This window comes from Salvia hispanica, chromosome 3, assembly GCF_023119035.1.
Source record: "Salvia hispanica cultivar TCC Black 2014 chromosome 3, UniMelb_Shisp_WGS_1.0, whole genome shotgun sequence".
Taxonomy (NCBI): Eukaryota; Viridiplantae; Streptophyta; class Magnoliopsida; order Lamiales; family Lamiaceae; genus Salvia; species Salvia hispanica.
The window spans coordinates 1,427,267-1,448,133 of record NC_062967.1 but is presented as its reverse complement, the minus strand read 5'-3'; the positions used below and the strand labels follow the sequence as shown (position 1 = coordinate 1,448,133).

The following is a 20,867-nucleotide window of genomic DNA, read 5'->3' as shown; positions in this document are numbered from 1 at the left end:
AATCAATTTTTTCTACATCTTTTGATGGTACTCAAAATAACGTAGTTTCATTAGAAATTTAAAAAAAGTAAAAAAAAACATGAAAGGAAGTGAAGGGAGAAAATATTTATTTAATAAACCGACAATGTTTTGAGCATTATCAAAAGACTTCACTTTCGCACACGAATGATACAATCAAGAAAAATGAAATTTCATGATTTAATGTATTTCATTTCACATTTTTATAGTATTGATTTTTAATTTGTGGAAGTATACGTCTAATGTGGGTAAAAATGATTAATAGCGCATGAAAAGTAAGTGTGTGGAATTCGAAGCTATTTAGTGGCAGAAAATGGAACGCATTGACTCGTGCGAGTGCTTTTCCGCCTTACCCATTATTTCAATTAACAAAGCATTTTGGTTTAAAAAAACGATATTTACGCATTCTAATCGGATTTGAAGTGCTAAAAACAGAGGAGAATCACTTACTGGAGAAATGCGCTGGGGTTTCGATAAATTGATGAAGAAATATTATGATTGCTGTCGATGATTACCGATTTGTTTCTGAGTGAAGCCACTCTTCTAACTGCTGCTCTTGCTCTCGCCAATCCTTCCTCCAATTTATCAATTGCTCTTTTCTGCAAATTCAACTTATTTTGAAGAATTGTTGACCAAATCAACTCTTAATTGCGAATTAAAGCAGAATCGTTTCTCGTGTTTTCATCTAATCACAAGGCGTAAATTAAAATAAAGGAGAATGATTTCTCGTGTTTTTCATATAATCACACGCAGTAAACATGTATTTTTTCAAAGTAACAGTCGAAATAAAAGAGAAAAAAAAATTAAAACACGAGATGATCAACGCAAAACTGCATAGACTACGGAAGAAAAGAAAAAATTAGCACTGCATTAGCGTAATTGACAGCTTCATCCGCAAAAATCTAAGAGCATCAATTGAGTAATCTGTATTGTTTTCCACCATGCAATCACTCTAACGAAGATCTAAACGTAATTAATTAGGTTTTCAATTCATCAGATTTATGTTTATCTGCGACCGTGCCTAATGCTCGTATTTGCAAAATCATCGACGAAAATCAGCTTACTCTGGAAATCGGCTTGAATCTGGATGCAATTTCAGCAGAAATCACAGCTCTCGGCTCATCGCCGCGCTTACGCGCAGCTCCGACCAACTGAACTACCGGAAGCTTTTTGCGATCCGCTTCTGGATCGGAGAACGAGCGCCGCAATCCGTCGTCTTCGCCGGAGAAGAGTCCGGAGATGAAAATCACGGCGACGATCACCGCCGAAACTACTACGATCGAAACAGTAATTCTCGTCGCCATCATTTCTCCTTCGAGTAAATATGTATATATATGTGTGTGCGTGTGTGTGTGTGTGTGAGAGAGAGAGAGAGAGAGAATGTATGTATGTATGTATCTCTGCTCGCAATCGTGATGAGTGTGTGAAGTTGTGGAAGAGACGGTTATATATATATATATATATATACACGTATAGAGAGAGAGAGAGAGGGCGCGAGATGAGCTTTGAAGTGTGAAGGTGGGAATGGGTTTAACAATACGGATTAATTAATTAGCTAGTTTATTATAGTAATTAGTAAATAATTAGCTACTCATAATTAATTTATTTGAAATCAAATTTAGTTGTGTTTTTGGGTGACCAATTTGGACTCTAATTTATCTAAACGTTAGATAAAATACAGTCATATTTGATACATGTGCAAGTTCAACGCATCACTTTTTATCGGACACGGATTTTAAGAAATGTAAAGAAAAATTAGTTGAAAAGGTTAGTGGAATGTGAGATCATTTTTTATATTGATTTTATAATAAAATATGAGTGAATTGAGTTAGTGGAATATGAGACCTATTTACTATTTATGGAAACAATGAAGTGTGATTCTTAATTGGGGACAGACCGAAATGGAAAAGTGTGACTTCTAATAGGGATGGAGGGAGTACACAATTTAGCTCGCAGTAATATTAATATATTTATTCTCCATCAATAGATTAGAAATCCACAAATTTTACAGAACCATTATTAATAAAGATAACTTAAAACCTACAAAATCAATATTACTACAATCATATAGAAATTTATGATATCTTTTTTCACCCATTTGATAATAATTTTAAAAAATGGGATTAAATACCGCAGAGGGAGACTAATATTTGTATATAGTCACGTCACGTCACATATACATATACTCCCTCCGTCCCGGATAATTCGTCTCAGTTTTCCATTTTAGTTCCTTTCACATCATTTGTCTCATTTCACTTTTATCATTTTTAGTAGTGGACCTCATATTCCACTAACTCATTCCTACTCACATTTTATTTTAAAACTAATATATAAAAGTAGAACCCACATTCCACCAACTTTTTCAACCCACTTTTCATTACAATTCTTAAAACCCGTGCCCGATCAAAGTGACCCGAATTATCCGGGACGTTGGAAGTATATCAATTTAATCTCCAATTCTAATAATGTTATCCCAAACCCCACGCCACGAACATTAGTCACGGACTTAATTTCTTCCATTAAATTGACAAAATTTATCAACATTTATTCAACATTTATCCGTTTATTTTATTGTGGTGACAGCTTAAATTCATTGAAATTCTCATGCAACTATGCAAGCGTGAGACATGAGTTAAGTTTAGCGTTCGTTTTTTGTATAATTAATAAATTGACTTTTATGGCATTCAGTACTATCAATATTCCCCAACAATTTAATTATTGATCAGTACATTGATACGTCCATGTTTTTGTAAACATAAAATTTTGTCCTAAAATGTACTATGAATTTTAAATTTTAAATGCTACTATTGGCTATATACATTGGATCTATAAGGTTTTTAGTCATACACAATTTCATTTATTCATACTGCCATATGTTGACCATTGCTTTTTTTCTTCGGAATGATAATTTCTCAATGTAGGTATATGTAACATACATTCCTTATGTTAAGAATAGCTATAGTACACCTAGGCACACCCAAATTAAAGAAAAAACAATTTTTTAGCACTATAAAGTTTCATTGATAGTATAATTCGTATCATTGTGGCGATTCCGTCGTCTCGGCGGTCGGCCCGATATCATATGAGGGGGTTAAATTAGGGTACGCAGTAGTCCGTTAAGGGAGAAGCTTTAATACATTAACTGCCGGAAGCCCATCTCCCAAATGTCTCACACTTGTGCTGAGAGATGGAAGCAACTACACGACATGAGTGAGATTTGTACCCAGGCTCATTGCAGAAAGATCTGTCCCTCCGTTGCCAACTGCACTACGGCCATGCACGCGTGTAATTCATATCATGGCTAGTAGCCTAGTAGTCACCAAATATGTCAGTGAATTATTAATGTCGTTGGACCATGTTTTTACAAAAATAGATTTAGATGACTTAATTGGGCAATTACCACTTCACAAGATTGGGAAAAAAAATATTAGTTCATCTAGCTCTAGGCACACCTAAATTTAAGAAAAAACATTTTATTAGTACTATAAAGTTTCATTGATCGTATAATTTGTATCATGGCTAGTAGCCTAGTAGTCACCAAATATGTCAGTGAATTATTAATGTCGTTGAACCATGTTTTTACAAAAATAGATTTAGATCACTTAATTGGAAAATTACCACTTCACAAGATTGCAAAAAAAATATCCATATGTAGACGCAATGATGGATGCAAGGACATAATTTGGTTTACTATCAACATTTTATTCATTTTATTCTTCTCTTAAATCCATCTCCTGCATCCAGTTTATTTGTTCTTTTTATTCTTCATGATTTTAATTTTAGTCATTCTTAATCCACCATTTCTAATAATTTGATTTGCAACAACATCAACTTAATAAAAGTTGATTTTTTAAATAATTTAAACAAATTCGATAATAGAAAAAAAATAGTACAATAAAATTGGTGAGGGCTTAAGTTCCCCCTTAAATGTCTTATTGTCGAACCATTGTTAATTAAATCTGTACATATTGGGCTATCCCAAAAAAATTTTAAAAAAATTATATCATACGCAAATATATTAGTAGGTTTGTGTTAAAATGACAACCCCTCTTAAAGTGACACTGTGACACCACTTGTACAACAATATTATAAACGCTACACAACAATATCACATACACTACACAGTAATCTATAGATTGTTGTATAGTGTGTCGAATATTGCTGGACAAGAAAAATTGATGTATAAAGAGTAGTAAATTGCTGGCCGAGTTTTTTGGATTTTTTTTTCTTTTTTTTGCCACGTGGCAGCTCATTTTTCGTCCACGTGTACAAATGATTAGCTAGAAATGATAGTCTGATATTATTTGAATGGATGGTGGCACCCTAACATACCCCTATATTAGTATATCTAAACAATAAACATGCTTATTTAACTTTACAACTTTAATACTCAATCAATAAGTACTACAAAGGCTAGTTCGTGGCATGTACCTTAATCACACTAGGCACGTGGCAAGCAAGCAAGGCAGACACGTCATCAATCGACCGGTAATACCGTTTCCATTCTTGATTGCTTTGGAAATCAAGAATTATTCATCCAATTTTTTTTGTGGGATTCAATCCCAAGCTAAATGTGAAACAAATTTTCTGGTATTGCATTGAATAAACACTCTTGAATTGCGTTTTCCACCACCTTCAAACTCAATCACAAGAAAAAATCAAAGAAAAATTAAAAAACAAATCTTTAATTCTTCCCAAGATGGGATTTTTCCTAGGTTACATTGTGGGTTTCGCTGTTGCCTTCGGATTGATTGTGGGATTCGCCAAATACCAAAATATCAGATCCAAAAAGCGAATTGATTTGGTAATTCTTTTGCATGAGTTAATTTTTCTAGAATCAAAAAAAGAATTAAGTTTTACTTTGCCTAATTGTGTGAAATTAAACAGGCAGCAGCAATAGCAGCATTGGCTCGAATAACTATGCAAGATTCAAGGAAGCTTTTGCCTGACAAATTCTACCCTTCTTGGATTGTCTTTTCACAGAGGCAGAAGTTGAGTTAGTTATTACATGAATTTTGATTCTGTTTAGATATTACCATTTCATGTGATCCTATGTGATTGATCTCATTTTGCAGCTAAACTGGCTCAATGAGCATCTAGATAAAATATGGCCTTATGTTGATCAGGTTTACTACGTATCCTTTTCGCGTTTTTTCAGTCACGAGTTTGTCACTCTGCTGACGTATGTGGTGCGCAGGCGGCATCACAAGTGATAAGGGACTCAGTAGAGCCAATTCTTGAGCAATATAGGCCAGCAATCTTGGCTTCTCTCAAGTTCTCCACCTTGACTCTTGGAACTGTAGCACCACAATTCACAGGTTGTTTTAAATTTGTCATGATTAATAATGTTGTTTGATTGTTAATTAACTGCTTTTTTTAATGTGAAATAGGAGTTGCCATATTGGACAGTGAGCCTAATGAGATAGTTATGGAAATGGACATGCAGTGGGATGGAAATCCGGACATCGTGCTTGAAATCAAGACTCGAGTTGGGGTGGCACTGCCAATACAGGCACCCTCTCCATCTCCCTCACCATATAGCTATGTGTGTGTGAGAAAAATGCAATCTTTTTGAATCCCAACTCCATATTTGTGGGATGCAGGTCAAGAACATTGGATTCACAGGTGTTTTTAGGCTGATATTCAAACCTCTAGCTGATGAGTTCCCATGCTTTGGAGCTGTTTGTTTTTCCTTGAGAGAGAAGGTCAATCTGAATCCTACACATTTGTTTGCATTTCTTGTTTTTAAGGTTGTCCTAAAACTTGGAGTTTTGAGTGCAGAGGAATCTTGATTTTACACTAAAAGTGATTGGTGGAGATTTATCTTCAATTCCAGGAATATCTGATGCCATTGAGGTTTTGAGGCTTTTCTGCAGTAATCTGTACAATAAAGGGCTGATTTATGCAGATGACTGAACATTGCTTCTTGATTTTGATAGGGCACGATACGAGATGCAATAGAAGATTCGATCACTTGGCCTGTCCGAAAAATTATACCTATACTACCTGGAGACTATAGGTGCAACCATCACTTCACTACGTGTATCTTTCTTTCTTAAAGCGTTATACGCTGAAGGCGTTTCTTGATACAGCTACCTAGAGGTAAAGTCGGTCGGAATGTTGGAGGTGAAGCTGATAGAGGCTAAGGAGCTGACAAATAAAGACATCATAGGCAAATCTGATCCATTTGCCAAGCTGTGCATCCGCCCGTTGCCTGATCGAACCAAAAACAGCAAAACTATTGTAAAAACAGAATCTTGGCCTTGCCCTTTTTATCTTTTTACGTTCAAGTTGTGTACCGGTTTGTAGTGAAGAAGAGTTGAAAATCTTGTTTTAGGACAACCAAACAAGTCCAATCTGGAATGAGCACTTTGAGTTTGAAGTTGAGGACACTTCCACTCAGCACTTGACAATCAAGATCTATGACGATGAAGGAGTCCAAGCTGCTGAGCTAATCGGCTGTGCTCTGGTGCCTCTGCGCAATCTTGAGCCCGGTAAGGTGAAGGACGTGTGGCTGAAGCTCGTGAAGGATCTTGACATCCAGAGAGATACCAAGAATCGCGGCCAGGTTAAAAAGGATCAATCAGCACTTTTGATGATATTTTTGGGATTTTTTGGCTGATCTTTTGTTTGGATATGAAGGTGCATTTGGAGCTTCTTTACTGTCCATTTAGCACGGAGAATGTTTGGAACCCGTTCGATCCCGATTTTAGGCTAACTTCTTTGGAGAAGGCACTGAAGCATTTGACAGAAGATGGTGCAGATTCAAGTGGGAAAGAAGCTGCTGCAAAGAAGAAGGATATTATTGTTCGGGGAGTTCTCTCCGTGACTGTGGTGTCTGCGGAGGGCTTGCCAGCTACCGATCTCATGGGCAAATCGGACCCTTTTGTCGTGCTAACGATGAAGAAATCCGAGCACAAAAACAAGACAAGGGTGCCCTTTTCTTGAACCTTTCTTGCATGTTTTTAGTACTAAAAATGATGTCTTGAATTGATCAAGTAGGTGTAACGTGTTTTTTTGCAGGTGCTGAATGACACATTGAATCCAGTTTGGAATCAGACGTTTGATTTTGTGGTTGAGGATGGATTGCATGAGCTGCTGATGGTTGATGTTTATGACCATGACACATTTGGGAAGGTGGTGATTCTTCACATTTGATGAAAGTGAATGTTTTTTTTGTCTTCTTGACTTCTTGATGAAAATTGAATATGTTTTAGGATAAAATGGGGAGATGCATATTGACATTGACAAGGGCTATATTGGATGGAGAAGTGACTGATGATTTTTCTTTAGATGGCACTGAATCAGGAAAGGTCAGGCTGAATATCAAATGGACCTCACGCTCTATTTTGAGGGAGTGAAACCAACCACATAGAAGTTCGATAAGTCATGATTGTTTTATAACACCAATGTAAAACAAAGCAATTGTTGTACAATTTCATAGTAACATTTTTCATGATTGTTTTCTTGGTGATGAGAAGAAATTCAAGAAGCATGAGATTAGGAGTTTTGGTTCCTTCCTATTGTTGGACATTTGGAAGTAAATTTGTCTTAAGTAATGTATTGCATATGATTGGCACTTTTCAACCTTCTTAAGTTAGCAATAGTCATGACTTCTACCTTTCTCTCCGTTTCAACATTCATAGCTCTAAATTCGTTCTTGTATTCCAGTTTCAAGTCAAATAATGATGAATTAACCATATTCTTTATCATTAATTTAATTCAATTCTAACTAACAACACCACTTGTCAATGATCAATCACTACATGACATAGAGAGGGGGGAGAGAAGAGAATTAATTTGAAAGCAAAAACACCTCCTTTCTGCGCAATAATTTAACAGTCAAGACTCCATTTTTCAAAACTAAATCCGATTACAGTCACAGTAGATTGAGTTTTTGTTTCTCTCTAACCTCAATCCTTTTCCCCATTCCCATCCAACTTTCTTGGGCTTCAATTTTGTTTGATGTCCCTTTTGTCGGGTGGCATTGTTGCAAGATTCTGCATTTTTTTTGGGTGAAAAAGGAACCCTAAGTTGAGAAAGTTCAGATCTTTATTGATTACTTTTGTCAAGATCAATTTTTGGAATCTGGGCTTTGCTTGAATCTGTGATGGGTTGGAGATATAGAGGTGGTCTGATTTTAATTGCTACTGTTGTCGTTATTTGGGTTGCTTCTGCAGAGGTTACACAGGTGTTTTCTCTCTCCCTCTCTCCAATTCTCAAATGTTCTTTAACTTTTTCTGCTTTTAGCTTCTTAGATGTTTAGATATCTGTTTTTGCAATTTCACATATTCATATTATAGTATGACAAGTATGAAAAAATATATGCATACAAATAAGTTTGGATGTTGGATTAAACTGTGTTGATTTGAAAAAAGATTGAATCTTGAATGTGGTTCTCTAAAACAGGATATTTTCACAGACTATAAGCAGCCATTTGCTGTGACATACCTTGGAGCTTCTTTAATGGTGATTTACATACCTATAGCATTCATCAAAGATTGGTTGTGTAGTATCCTCAAGAAACCTAGCAAAATGGGCGACAACGTTTGCCCCGGTTTAGGCTCTGCACACGAGATCTTCGAAATCGAAATTCAAGGGCACATTAGCAGGAAAGACAGTGAGATAGACCTTGATGAGGGGAAGCCCTTGGTCTCCGTAGATGATTCTAGAAGTATCAAACCCGAGAAAGAAATCACAGCCAAAGAAATCGCCACTTACGGATTCTATCTTGCCCCTCTTTGGTTCATCACTGAGGTAGCTCCTATCTCATAGTTTAGTGTGCATTATCCGAGTTTGTTTTGAGGAAATTGTCGAATTTGCTTTCAGTATTTCTCCAATGCTGCTCTTGCACGCACGAGTGTTGCAAGTACTACCGTCTTGTCGTCCACCTCAGGGCTGTTTACGCTCTTCTTTGGGGCGTTCTTGGGCCAAGACGCGTTGAATTTCGCCAAGATAGTTGCTGTGTTTGTCAGCATTGGTGGTGTTGTGATGACTACCCTAGGAAAAACTTGGGCTGCTGATGAGTCCGAGCTAAATATGTCTTCGTGAGTGTCTCTCTCCCGTTTTCTTGAATCTGAAGTGCTGTTTTAAGTATGTGCTTCGATTTCATGTTATTCCTCAGTTTGCGATTGTAATGTATATTTCAGGACTGATTGGTTCGAACTTTTTGTTTCTGTTGAAGAAGTAGCAAACGCTCTCTTTCCGGGGATGTATTTGGGCTTCTGTCAGCTATGACTTACGGTTTATTTACTGGTAACGAGCTTTTCTTATCGATGTTAAACAGCTTATGTCCGTGTTACTTAATTCTTCGATGCTGCAGTGCTGCTGAAGAAGTTTTCTGGTGAGGAGGGAGAGAGGGTCGACGTGCAGAAGCTGTTTGGCTACATTGGCCTATTCACGCTCGTGGCTCTTTGGTGGCTTGGTAAGTCGTTGCGTGCTCTCTGTGTTTCTCGTATTGGAATCATGAATTAATAAACTGTAGACCCTAAATCCGTGTTCGTTTTCAGTGTGGCCGTTGACAGCTTTAGGTATAGAACCCAAATTCACCATCCCTCATTCTGCTAAGATGGATGAGGTTGTTATTGCTAACGGGCTCGTTGGGAGCGTTCTTTCGGATTATTTTTGGTACGGGAAACTGATTCTTTTCTTAACTTGAAACGAAACACCAACTGCATATAGTCTTACCGTTTTGCTCTGCTCGTGCTTAGGGCATTGTGTGTTGTCTGGACAACGCCACTCGTGGCCACCTTGGGCATGTCTCTTACCATTCCGCTCGCCATGGTGGCCGACATGATGATTCACGGACGGCATTACTCGGCCATCTATGTCCTTGGCTCAATTCAGGTAACGATCACATACACAAACCTGAGTCAGACTGTCAGATAGGTCAAGATTCGTTAAAATGGTCGCTAGTGGCATATTTGTAATATCATCGGTGTTTGATAGAGTTTGGATCCGGATCTTGACCAGTGTGACAGTCTAGCACAAGACGAACCGAGCGTTTCCCCCTTACACGTGTCTCCTCTATTCGCGTTGCAGGTGTTTGCGGGATTCGTGATAGCGAATCTATCCGATAGACTCTCGAAGATCTTGGGTTGGTAGCGCCTGCTCGAATACGAGTATCGGAGATGAAACACGGAAAATCTTCTAACGAACCAGTAGCAACATAGATTGTATATTTGTCACAACAATTTCATGATCATCGTGATATATTCATTTCTTGATTTTTTTGCCATTGATTTAGATAATTTTGTGTACACATACCATTCATTATATGTAGTCATTGTGTTGATAGCTAACTTTGGGATCAAATTTTTTGCAATTCAAGTACTCGTCTGCAGTCTGATTTTTTCATTTTGTTTCGTCCCTTATTATTTGTCTCATTTCACGTTTATTATATACAACAACTATATTAACTTATTTTACTTGTATTTTATGATAAACTTAATTTATAAAAATGGAACACATATTACACTAATTTTTTCATCTATATTTCTTCACATATTCAAAACTCAAAGTCCTCAAAAAATAGGATATGCAATTACATACTAATGGAGCATTTTTTTATTTGTAGGTGCACTCGATTTTTGTGGTTCAATACTTTTTTATTTGTATTAGTGTGATTCATGTATAATGATGATACACATTAATCAAGAAATAGATCGTTGTTGCTACGAATGATTGACTTAAAAATTGTTGAATGTCGAAGTTCTATTTTTGAGTTGGATTATGTTTAATTTTTATAGATCCACGTGTTATAATTTATAAATTTAATCAGAATAATTCAAAAATTGTTGTATGTGGAGGTATAAATAGTAGTATCGATGATTAAATCCATTTCGAATAATGTAAATATTTCACATTTTCTCTTTATTCTTATTGATGAAATTCACAAATACATTAGATTAAATATAATGATTTTTTTTTCTCCAAATCGATCGGAATATAATCAACTGCTGAAAAGAAAAGAGTGTAGAGTTCTGCGTATTGTCAAAACTCTCTCTCTCTCTCTCTCTCTAACAAATCCATGGCAGCTCAATACCTGATGGTGTTTCTCTCTCTGATCTTACTTCTTCTGCCATCGGCATTCGGGATCTCCAATAGGTGATCCCTCTCCGCTAAAGCCCTTCTCAATTTTTCGATTTAGTGGAAATTATGTTGAGCTAATTATTGGAATCGATCTTTTCTGTTGGAGATTCGAACATAGGTCCGCTTTTATTATTGTCTTTCAGCGCTAATAGGTTCCTTTTATTTGTAGGAATTCTGAGGGATATACTATTAATGGCAAAGTTCGATTTCCAGGTATGCTTTCTTTTGCATCAAGGGTTTATGAACTAAAGTTTATAGATTGCCCTAGATTTTGGTACTTTTGTTTTTCCAATAATAAATTTTGATGAATTTATGTTGTAGTGAGCTGTATATGTTGAATACTGATCCGGAAACAGTTTGGGATTGTGCTAAAGACTCAATTTGAGTTTTGGATTGCAACTCTTGGTTTTGGGAATATCTGTTTGGTTGCAAATCATGATTGTTAGGATTGGGAATTTGTTGTTTCTTGAAATTATCATAGATTTGAAGAATTTCATTATGTGTCAGTATAGAAGAATTCTCTATATCATGTGCTTTTTTATCTTCCCAAAAATTACAAGAAATCTGTACTTTGAAATAGATGGTGGAAGCTAGCCAGTTGGCTGAGTTTTCCAGGTTGAAGTAATCCAATAGAAGTTTATAATCTAATTTGCAAGATTTAAATTCTTATAAATGTGCACTCTTTTTATTAATCTGAGATTGTAGTTTGGATCTGCTCAAAAAGGGTAAATGTTAGCATTTTGGAATAATATTTCTGAGTTATACTTGATAAGAACTACTAATAAAGTATCGAGCTAGTATTATTTAATAACTGCAATATGATATGAGTCGAATTTTTGAAATTTTAATTTTCTCAATAAATGATGTTTTGAAGTTGTCTGGCGAACTAACTTTGCAATTCTATGTTTGATTTTTGTTCAACCAGGATTTAGTTCAACGGGATTTGGTCTTCCTGCAAAGGTTTCAAATATCAAGATCATACTTAATGGTGGTGAAAAAGTTACCTTTGTGAGACCCGATGGATATTTTTCATTGTATCCTGATGGTTTTAATTTACATGCACTGGGCTTGATCTCTGAGGTTTTTGGCATGCATAAATGTAGCAGTACTATTTTTCCCTTTAGTTTGCATAATTTTATGTCCTGGAGACTCAATCAAGTATCAACCTTACTGGTCACAACTGAAGCCTAGAATGGTCAAATCTACGGATTACTGACTTGAGCTAAAATTTATCACACATGGTAACTGCTTGTTGATTAATGAACCAAAAGCTTTTCTTTAACCATTTTTCAAGCCATAATGTGCCAGCTGGGACTCATCTTATTGAAGTGGCTGCCATTGGCTATTTCTTCTCTCCTGTAAGCATTCTGTTTTCCTGTTCTTTCTTTAGTTGGTTAATTATGGAACGAATGTAACAGTAGTTTATTTTCTTCTAGGTCCGGGTTGATGTCAGCGCCAGACATCCTGGTAAGGTCCAGGCAGCTCTAACAGAGAACAGGAGATCATTGAGTGAGCTTGTATTGGAGCCTATGGTGGAGGAACAGTACTTTGAGGTAATCTAGATCTGGACCTGCTTTTGTTATTATTCGATTTAAGTAATTTATTCTGTAAAGTAGGTAACATTTTTAATCTCATAATTTGCAGATAAGAGAGCCATTCAACGTACTCTCCCTTTTGAAAAGTCCAATGGGTCTGATGATTGGATTTATGGTTATCGTCATGTTTTTGATGCCCAAACTAGTTGGTAAGTTTGATAAGTTGAGCTATGTTTCCTGATTTCATCGTAATCTTCAATTCGTACAATTCATTCTTCCAATCGATATACTCCATCTACTTCTCACCGGTATGTTTAGGTTAAGCATATAAAGTCTACAATCTGAGATATGCCATGCCATTTCGTTAGTTCTTACCTTGGAGACTCTAAATTTTACAGTAATGATTTGTTTGTGATGAGGTGGCTAGTTGCCAAATTCTGATATTATCATTAACCCATTATTTTTCAATAAATTTGGTGATTCAAAGATACGATGTGATTTTGGTGACGCAGATCCAGAAGAGTTGAAACGAGCTCAAGAGGAAATGGGAGCCCAAGGCGGTGTTCCATCCCTTGCAAACTTCTTATCTGGAGCACAGAGGACGAACTGAGACATCTCAACGAACAAATATGAAGACGACTCGTGGGCAGAGACAGATGACACTCAGGCAGAAGACATTCAAATTAGATATTGTAGGAACTTTTGTTTTTAATAGAAAGAAATCTTTGCTACATGTGATGTTTTCTCTTGTAACACCTTTTCTTCGACTCAAATGTTATGAGTTTGATTCTGTAAGAATGCTTTACTTTGTGCATTTGCTTTTGATAATTTAGATGGAATTTTTTTCAAGCTGCAATTCTTAATTATAGGAGTACATCAAAATGCCTCATTTTTGCCTTTCAAGGAAGTTAAAAATCGAGTCTTTTTAACTTTTAATTAACCAAATTCACTTCACAAAAAATATAATTAGATCTCAAACCAGGTGTAATTTTTCTATGTAAATCATTCCCAAAATTGAAAAAACTGTTGAAATGAATTTGATGGCTAATGAAAGAAGTTAAAAATCGAGTCTTTATTACTACATTTCACACAAAAGTAAAACCAGATCTCAAATCTGGTAATTTTTGAATGGAATTTAATTCCAAAATGTATAAAAATGGTTGTAGTTGAATTTGCTGGCTGAGGAAGTAAACTAACAAACTGCCTTTCTACATCTCCAATCATATAACCGCAGCAAACCCCTCTCTCTCTCTTCTCCCGACATTCTTCATGTTTTTTCTCTCTCCATTAAAGATTTGAGAAATCTACATTTGAAGTGATTTTTCTCGATTGATCAAGAAATCGTGAAAATTGAATTTGACTAGCGTTGGAGGAAATGGAGAGCTATTTACCAGTTACAAATGCGAAAGCAGAGAGGCGATCGAAATCGAAGACGGTTCAAAACACCCCCAAATCTTCTCTTTTAATGGGTTTCCTCTCCTGCCTTGCGTGGCTCTACGTTGCTGGCCGGTAACCCTTTTCTGCATTTACCCTTTGTGATCAGTTCTTCTGTTCTATAATCTGATTTTTCCCCCTATTTTTGGGGGTTGTTTTGTTGTCTCAGGCTGTGGCAAGATGCACAGAACCGAACTCTGCTTGCTGGTTTATTGAAGAAGAATTCTGGTCAGGTTTGAATTTTCTGAATCTGAAACAAAATTCGCAGTTAGGTTTAAAGAAATGTGTTTTATTTTGGGAGAGAAGTTGTGAAATGGTATGGTTTTAGCTTAGTTTGGTTCTAGATTTGAGATTCGAGCTTTGTAAGATGAACTGGTGAAGTGTGTTAAGTAGATGCTCTTTCTATTCCATTAGTTATGATGGTGAAAATGTGTGTAGAAAACTCTATTTTAGGTATTGATTTTGTGAGTGAATGAGCCACTACGTGATATGCCTCGTTGGAACATAGAGGTGTGAAGCCTGGTTTTGGGTGAACAGGGCCAGAGAATTTGACATATATGGCACGAGAAAGCCTTATCTGCACGGTGTTATTCAAGAATATACTCCATGGTTTAGCAGTCTTATGCAATGTGTGTAGGAAACTCTGTATCGGCATGATTTTAGTGGTGAGATTTTAGTGGTGAAAGGCAGAGAATGTAACATATATGACACGAGAAAGCCTATATGAATGGTGTTATTCAAGAATATGTGCTTTAACAGTCTTATGCAATGTGTGTGGATTAGCTGACTTCTCCAGTTTCATGTTATAAAAGAAACAAAAAAGGGAAGCTAACAGGTGTTTGTTTATCATTTCGTTGGCAGCGGCCAAGGGTGCTTACCATGGAAGACAAACTGTCGGTCCTTGGATGCAAGTACGTATTTCATGGCTACATTTCTTTCAAAGGGCATTGATGTGAGAGTAGAGATATTAAGCATATTGGCACTCATATTGATTACACGTGTATAGGGGGTTGGAGAGGAGGATAGCCGATGCTGAGATGGAATTAACATTAGCAAAGAGCCAAGGTTTTTTAAAGAACCAGCTGCAGCAAAGTGGAGCTTCTTCTGGTAAAAAGTTACTTGCTGTTATTGGTGTTTATACTGGTTTTGGTGGTCGGTTGCGACGCAACATCATTAGGGGGTCTTGGATGTCACGGTGTAAGTTAAAGTTAATGTATATCAGACGAATCTCTTTCGTTTTTTTTGTTTGCTTGATCTGAAACTTATGACACCCATTGCTTTGATTATGACTGCAGCTGATGTTTTAAAAAATCTGGAAGAAAGAGGAATCGTCGTGCGATTTGTGATCGGAAGGAGGTTGCCACTTGCCTCTGGACTTCGTTTCTAATAAAGAAAATCTGCTGATAGTTGTCTTAGATCTTCATCTATTCGTAAACTAGAAGTTGAACGTCGTTAGTTGCTTGAATTTGCAGCCCTAACCGCGGTGATAGCTTGGACCGTGGTATTGCAGAGGAAAATCGTGCAAATGAAGACATTCTGATACTTGTAAGCCATCCGAATACCATGTCAGTTTAGCAGAGTGACAGTTAACTTTGCATTTTCGATTACTTACGTGTTAAATGATACTACAAGTGTAAAACAAGTTAGTATTTTGCTAGGATCATCATGAGGAGGCCCAGGAGGAAATGCCCAAGAAAGTGAAATTCTTCTTCAGCGCGGCCGTCCAGATGTGGGATGCAGACTTTTACATAAAAGTTGACGACAATGTTGATTTGAATTTTGGTAAATCTGGAAATTCTGCTTTGATGTATGCTTCTATATCTAATTCATTGAACTATAAAGATAGTATCTGTCATCTTGGCAGATGGCCTTACTGAGCTTCTCCGAAGCCATCGTGATAAAGAAAGTGCTTATATCGGCTGCATGAAGTCTGGAGATGTAGTAGTCGAAGAGTAATCCTCCCTTTCTTGATTAGTTTACACAAAAATTTCATATGTGAAAAGAGGTAAATCATCGGTAAGTACTTGAACCTGTTTATCTTGCAGGGGAAAAACATGGTACGAACCAGAATGGTGGAAGTTTGGTGATCAGAAATCGTAAGTGTATCATCACAATGTCAAGAATGCTTGTTAAATACTATAAACTGGTTAATACAGTATGATAAACAGTGCTATTCGAATTCAACATCGACAACTTCTCTTGCAGATACTTCCGCCACGCTGCTGGTTCTATTTTCATACTCTCAAAAAATTTGGCGCAGTACGTGCATATAAACAGGTCAGCCTTTACGTTTATTCTGAACTCGCTGATATGATTTGGAGTGTTGACATTTCTTCAGTATTTCATCCTCCATTGCATCATTCTTGAGAAAGGAAACAGATTTGTAGACTGATTTTACAGTATTGTGTGATTTTGATAAAAAAAAATGCTGTTTTCTTATTGTATGTATCAACACAGTGCATCATTGAAGGCGTATGCTCATGACGATGTTTCTGTGGGGTCGTGGATGATGGGTGTTAACACGACATACATAGATGAAAGCCGTCTGTGCTGTAGTTACTCAGGGCAAGGTAACCAACTAACTACGCGTGCGTGTCTTGTTGGTTGTAGTGGAATCTGCACCGTGTTTAACGTATTGTGGTGTTGGTTGCAGACAAGTTTTGCACGTTGGCTTGAGAAGGATTTAGGGAGATGCTGGATTAGCTAGAGATGAGAGATCATTCACCATTCATTTTTTTTACTGGTAAATTGGCATTACTTACAGAGAAAGATGAGATTTAGAGGAAACTTTTTTTCTTGTTGTCATGCCCCTCTGTGCATTTTTCTAGTTAATGTTTTTGGCTCCTGCTTGTATTTACAAAGGCCATTGTGAATTGGGATAGAGAAATATGCATGACTTGGATTCTTAGCTCTCCAAATATTAAGAATGTGGTTTGATGTTTCCATCTACTTATCTTTGAACCTTTACTTGTAGGAAGTCAGACATATCATGGATAAGATCATTGAAAATGACTAAAAGCATAAACAGATCAAAATCAAAGCAAAGCAATATGTCCAGCTTTGATCAAAACTACTCAAGTCCAGCAACAACATCATTCAATAGTCTCACCACATTCGGATTTCATCACACATTAGTCATTCAATACTTTTTCATATAACTAATCAAATTATTTATCCGAACACACTACATAAAATCTGAATATAAGTTAACATTAATTCTCCCACCGTAACCTAAAAATAAAAACTTTTGAAACGAAGCAAGTTTTTAATGCAAAATTGGTAAAAAAAAAAAAGCGTGTGTAAAGAAATAAATTTCCTAAAATACTTATAAAATTTCTAATTTTAAGGAATGGACAAAAAAAGGAAAGAGCTCTTTTAATAAATTTCCTAAATTTTTATAACATTTCTAATTTTAAGAAATAGAAAAAGAAAAGATTTTTTTTAAAGGGTCAGACGAGGAGTACATAATAAAGGGGACACAGGGTCATTGGAATTAACTGGGTGTATAAAATCAAGAAGAATTCCAACAGTGAAGTTGAAAGATAAAGCTAGACTCGTCGCAAAAGGATATAGCCAAAGAGCTAGAATTGACTATGACGAGGTATTTGCTCCTGTCGCTTGCTTAGAAACTACTCCCTCCGTCCCATAATAGATGTCACACTTTCCTTTTTAGTTTGTCTCACAAAAGATGTCACATTTTCTTTTATGGAAAAAGCTTCCTCTCACATTAATATAAATATACTATTTTCTCTTTCCACCTAACACACAAAACAACATTTCCTAAAATTCCGTGTCATTCTCCAAGTGTGTCATCTATTATGGGACGGAGGGAGTATTAGACTAATATTATCTCTTGCAGCCCAGAATAGATGGAAGATTTATCAAATGGATGTGAAGTCGGCTTTCTTGATAAAGAAGTCTACATAAAGCAATCTGATGGTTACGTGGTGAATGGACAAGAAGACAAAGTTTTGAGGTTGAAGAAAGCCTTGTAAGGGCTAAAGCAAGCACCAAGGGCGTGGAATACCAGGATCGACAAATATCTTGAAGATAACGGCTTCACTAAATGCCCACCTGAGCATGTGTTCATGTGAAAAGTAAAGGAAATACTCTTTTTGTCCCATTAAATATGCAACATTTGGGAATCGGCACGGTTTTTATATAGTGTTGTTTTGTGAGTTAATGAAAAGAGAGTAAAGTAAGATAGATAAAAAAAATAGAGATAAAGATGTTTCCATTTAAGGAAACGTTTCAATTTTAATGGGACAAACTTAAAAGGAAAACGTTTAATTTCTAATGGGACAGAGGGAGTATATCTTAATAGTGTGCTTGTATGTGGATTATCTCATTTTCACAGGAAACAATCCAAGCATGTTCGAAGAATTCAAGAAGGCCATGACTGAGGAATTCGAGATGACAGACATCGAGCTGATGGCATACTATCTCGGAGTAGAAGTAAAGCAACTTGAAGATGGAGTATTCATCACACAAGAACACTATGCAAAGGAGATTCTAAAGAAGTTCAAAATGGAGGATTGCAAGTCAATCAACACCCCAACGGAATGCGGTGTCAAGCTATCTAAGAACGATAAAGAGGAAAGGGTGGATCCAACACTATACAAGAGCGTGGTGGAAGCCTACGGTACTTAACTTGCACAAGGCCGGATATATTGTACGCTACAAGACTCGTAAGTCGCTACATGGAGAATCCAACCACTACCCACTTCAAGGCAGCAAAGAGAATACTCCGATATCTCAAAGGTACGATCGACTATGGCCTATTATATTAGCTGCTAACGATTATAAGCTTGTTGGCTACAGTGATAGTGATTTGGCTGGAGACAACGATGACCGAAAGAATACAAGTGGATATGTGTTCTACATGGTATACACATCCTTCACTAAGAAGCAACCCATTGTCATATTATCAACATGCGAAGCCGAATATGTGGCCGCCACCTTCAGTGTTTGTCATGCAATTTGGCTCAGGATTTTATTATTGGAGCTCGGGTGGCCACAAAAAGAGCCAACAACTATTTGTGTGGATAACAAGTCAACCATTACGCTATCCAAAAATTCAATGTTCCACAACCGCAGTAAACACATCGACACCCACTGCCATTACATCAGAGAATGTGTTGCAAATCAGGAAATTCAAGACCAAGTTGCTGATATTTTCACAAAGCCACTCATGCATGAAGACTTTATTAAGATTAGGATATTGCTCGGAATGACAAATTAAGTTTAAGGGGCTGTTGGAATAAAAAATAATTAAACTTGATTTTTGTAGTAGAATTATCTAGATTTAGGGTTTAAGTAGTAGAATATCTAGATAGAAATATCTACATATTTTAGGAGAATAGTCTAGATTATTTAAGAAATATCTAGATTTTTATAGATAAAAATCTAAACATTTAGAATATAAAAGTATTAAGTAGATGATTCTAGAATAGGAAGAAGATCCCTACAAATATGGATAAGTTGTAACATTTTGTACGAGTTGAGAAGGTTTGAGAATAAAAAGTGTTCCTTTGCTTTCCCACATAACCAATGAGCAGGATGTTTATAACCTGGTGTGCATGTTTCCTTTTATTGCAGATAATCATGATACAGAAAGACAATGATCATACCTTTTTTTTAAGACCAGTTCATGCTGGCATATTATGTATGCCTTATTCAATGTTCCTCTAAGCAGTGGAAATTCTATTTCAAAAAATTTAGACCAGTCCGTGGGAGACCTGCAATTTGAGAAAAGTATTAAAAAATCTGTACATGTAATTGCAATTAAAAAGAATTTTGTTTACCTGATCTCATTGGGATAGGAATGCATCCAGCGTGCAATTCAGACATTTAAAATCTTTAATATGTAAGATTCTCTTCAACAGACGCTTAATATCTATATCTTTGCTAGTTGTTTCCAATGTCTTTATTTTGTAACGTTGTGAGCTATCCATATCTTGATCGATATCTACAATCCCATCATTTTCAAGATATATAGAAACTCTTGGAGATGTGCCTAGCTCTCCAATGACTGTCTTCAACTTTTCCAACCATTTTGCTGTGAGATTTTTACATCCAGTTTTTATACATGGGCTCACCAAATGCCGTCCTACCACATAGAACAATTGGATATTCGACACATCAAATAAGATTTCAGCTTTGCTGTTAAATAGCCTCAGTGCTATTCTCTCCAATGATGGACTATCGATTTTAACGTCCATCCAATTATATTCCGAGTTTATGTCTCGAACATCTAGCTTTTTGAGATGGTTAAACTTGGACCACATACAATGTTTGTAGATATGTACACCTATGTTCAAGCCTACTAGACACAACTCTTGAATTTTCAGATTATATACCCAATCGTCTGGAACCGTGACCAAATCAAGAGATCCCAACGTCCGCGGCTTATATTTTTTCTCTTTATCAGGACATATAACCATGTCCAGGCTTAATTTCTCAAGATTTGGACACTTCTTAATGAAATCCCCAAACACTGACAAGTGTAGAGAGGTAAGACTTAGACAACCTATTAGTTGTTTAAGTCCGAAAGTTACAATCTCTTTGCTGAACATGAGAGACTTGATATCATTTGATTCTAGAACACATTTTGGTAGATCTAATCTGATATTTTGATAGCCGACCATTCCAAAATCAAGTACACGTATTTTTATGGTAAGTGCTTTTACACCCAGTTCTACACCATATTCAATCAACCATTCAGCCAGCAAATGATCAGGACCATAGTTATCGGGTTCAGCGGGACCTCCGCGCAAATTAGCCGTAAAG

General features: G+C 36.4%; 5 protein-coding genes across 10 annotated transcripts; 4 read left to right on the top strand and 1 right to left on the bottom strand.

The window, feature by feature from the left end:
- Window positions 1–464: 464 nt before the first annotated feature.
- On the bottom strand, window positions 465–1,425 carry LOC125214703. Its single transcript, XM_048115833.1, has 2 exons — window positions 1,083–1,425; window positions 465–617 (listed from the first exon to the last, which is right to left on the bottom strand). The coding sequence occupies exons 1-2, from the start codon at window positions 1,323–1,325 to the stop codon at window positions 465–467; spliced, it is 396 nt and encodes a 131-aa protein (XP_047971790.1). The 5' UTR covers window positions 1,326–1,425.
- Window positions 1,426–4,716: 3,291 nt separating this feature from the next.
- On the top strand, window positions 4,717–7,453 carry LOC125213310 (synaptotagmin-5-like). The gene is made up of 13 exons (XM_048113779.1): window positions 4,717–4,822; window positions 4,906–5,017; window positions 5,080–5,144; window positions 5,216–5,336; window positions 5,409–5,530; window positions 5,622–5,723; window positions 5,800–5,874; window positions 5,958–6,037; window positions 6,111–6,261; window positions 6,356–6,586; window positions 6,661–6,951; window positions 7,042–7,155; window positions 7,236–7,453. Exons 1-13 carry the CDS (start codon window positions 4,718–4,720, stop codon window positions 7,377–7,379), a joined length of 1,713 nt encoding a protein of 570 aa, XP_047969736.1. The 5' UTR covers window position 4,717; the 3' UTR covers window positions 7,380–7,453.
- Window positions 7,454–7,789: 336 nt separating this feature from the next.
- LOC125213306 (uncharacterized transporter C405.03c-like) lies at window positions 7,790–10,374 on the top strand. Of its 4 annotated transcripts, none has more exons than XM_048113774.1 (8): window positions 7,790–8,209; window positions 8,428–8,775; window positions 8,848–9,065; window positions 9,209–9,273; window positions 9,341–9,442; window positions 9,528–9,645; window positions 9,729–9,864; window positions 10,060–10,374. In XM_048113774.1, exons 1-8 carry the CDS (start codon window positions 8,129–8,131, stop codon window positions 10,120–10,122), a joined length of 1,131 nt encoding a protein of 376 aa, XP_047969731.1. In that variant the 5' UTR covers window positions 7,790–8,128; the 3' UTR covers window positions 10,123–10,374. The 4 variants fall into 4 exon arrangements, with proteins under 4 accessions (XP_047969731.1, XP_047969730.1, XP_047969729.1 ...); XM_048113773.1 differs by having other exon boundaries at window positions 9,206–9,273; XM_048113772.1 differs by having other exon boundaries at window positions 9,203–9,273.
- Window positions 10,375–10,969: 595 nt separating this feature from the next.
- Window positions 10,970–13,493, top strand: LOC125213309 (ER membrane protein complex subunit 7 homolog). The gene is made up of 7 exons (XM_048113778.1): window positions 10,970–11,124; window positions 11,279–11,322; window positions 12,035–12,143; window positions 12,404–12,467; window positions 12,546–12,662; window positions 12,754–12,853; window positions 13,157–13,493. The coding sequence occupies exons 1-7, from the start codon at window positions 11,048–11,050 to the stop codon at window positions 13,252–13,254; spliced, it is 609 nt and encodes a 202-aa protein (XP_047969735.1). The 5' UTR covers window positions 10,970–11,047; the 3' UTR covers window positions 13,255–13,493.
- A 357-nt stretch (window positions 13,494–13,850) lies between these two features.
- LOC125213307 (hydroxyproline O-galactosyltransferase HPGT3) lies at window positions 13,851–17,029 on the top strand. Of its 3 annotated transcripts, XR_007174894.1 has the most exons (13): window positions 13,851–14,153; window positions 14,248–14,311; window positions 14,940–14,989; window positions 15,085–15,275; window positions 15,374–15,434; window positions 15,551–15,623; window positions 15,737–15,860; window positions 15,943–16,030; window positions 16,124–16,174; window positions 16,284–16,355; window positions 16,536–16,648; window positions 16,732–16,879; window positions 16,963–17,029. XR_007174894.1 is itself a non-coding variant. In XM_048113776.1 (12 exons), the coding sequence occupies exons 1-12, from the start codon at window positions 14,020–14,022 to the stop codon at window positions 16,752–16,754; spliced, it is 1,044 nt and encodes a 347-aa protein (XP_047969733.1). In that variant the 5' UTR covers window positions 13,851–14,019; the 3' UTR covers window positions 16,755–16,986. The 3 variants fall into 3 exon arrangements, 2 of the variants coding, with proteins under 2 accessions (XP_047969733.1, XP_047969734.1); XM_048113776.1 differs by having other exon boundaries at window positions 16,732–16,986; XM_048113777.1 differs by having other exon boundaries at window positions 14,136–14,153; window positions 14,248–14,306; window positions 16,732–16,986.
- Window positions 17,030–20,867: the final 3,838 nt, after the last annotated feature.

Excerpts from the sequence above, each read along its gene's own strand:
- LOC125213310 (XM_048113779.1), top strand. The coding sequence starts at position 4,718 with ATGGGATTTTTCCTAGGTTACATTGTGGGTTTCGCTGTTGCCTTCGGA. Across the intron at positions 5,337-5,408 it reads TGTAGCACCACAATTCACAG|GAGTTGCCATATTGGACAGT; the intron begins GTTGTTTTAAAT and ends AATGTGAAATAG. Across the intron at positions 6,952-7,041 it reads AGCACAAAAACAAGACAAGG|GTGCTGAATGACACATTGAA; the intron begins GTGCCCTTTTCT and ends GTTTTTTTGCAG.
- LOC125214703 (XM_048115833.1), bottom strand. The coding sequence starts at position 1,325 with ATGATGGCGACGAGAATTACTGTTTCGATCGTAGTAGTTTCGGCGGTG. Across the intron at positions 618-1,082 it reads GATTCAAGCCGATTTCCAGA|AAAAGAGCAATTGATAAATT; the intron begins GTAAGCTGATTT and ends TTGAATTTGCAG.
- LOC125213306 (XM_048113772.1), top strand. The coding sequence starts at position 8,129 with ATGGGTTGGAGATATAGAGGTGGTCTGATTTTAATTGCTACTGTTGTC. Across the intron at positions 8,210-8,427 it reads CTTCTGCAGAGGTTACACAG|GATATTTTCACAGACTATAA; the intron begins GTGTTTTCTCTC and ends TCTCTAAAACAG. Across the intron at positions 9,443-9,527 it reads CGTGGCTCTTTGGTGGCTTG|TGTGGCCGTTGACAGCTTTA; the intron begins GTAAGTCGTTGC and ends GTTCGTTTTCAG.
- LOC125213309 (XM_048113778.1), top strand. The coding sequence starts at position 11,048 with ATGGCAGCTCAATACCTGATGGTGTTTCTCTCTCTGATCTTACTTCTT. Across the intron at positions 12,663-12,753 it reads TGGAGGAACAGTACTTTGAG|ATAAGAGAGCCATTCAACGT; the intron begins GTAATCTAGATC and ends CATAATTTGCAG. Across the intron at positions 12,854-13,156 it reads TTTGATGCCCAAACTAGTTG|ATCCAGAAGAGTTGAAACGA; the intron begins GTAAGTTTGATA and ends TTGGTGACGCAG.
- LOC125213307 (XM_048113776.1), top strand. The coding sequence starts at position 14,020 with ATGGAGAGCTATTTACCAGTTACAAATGCGAAAGCAGAGAGGCGATCG. Across the intron at positions 15,276-15,373 it reads GGGGTCTTGGATGTCACGGT|CTGATGTTTTAAAAAATCTG; the intron begins GTAAGTTAAAGT and ends TTATGACTGCAG. Across the intron at positions 16,175-16,283 it reads AAGTTTGGTGATCAGAAATC|ATACTTCCGCCACGCTGCTG; the intron begins GTAAGTGTATCA and ends CTTCTCTTGCAG.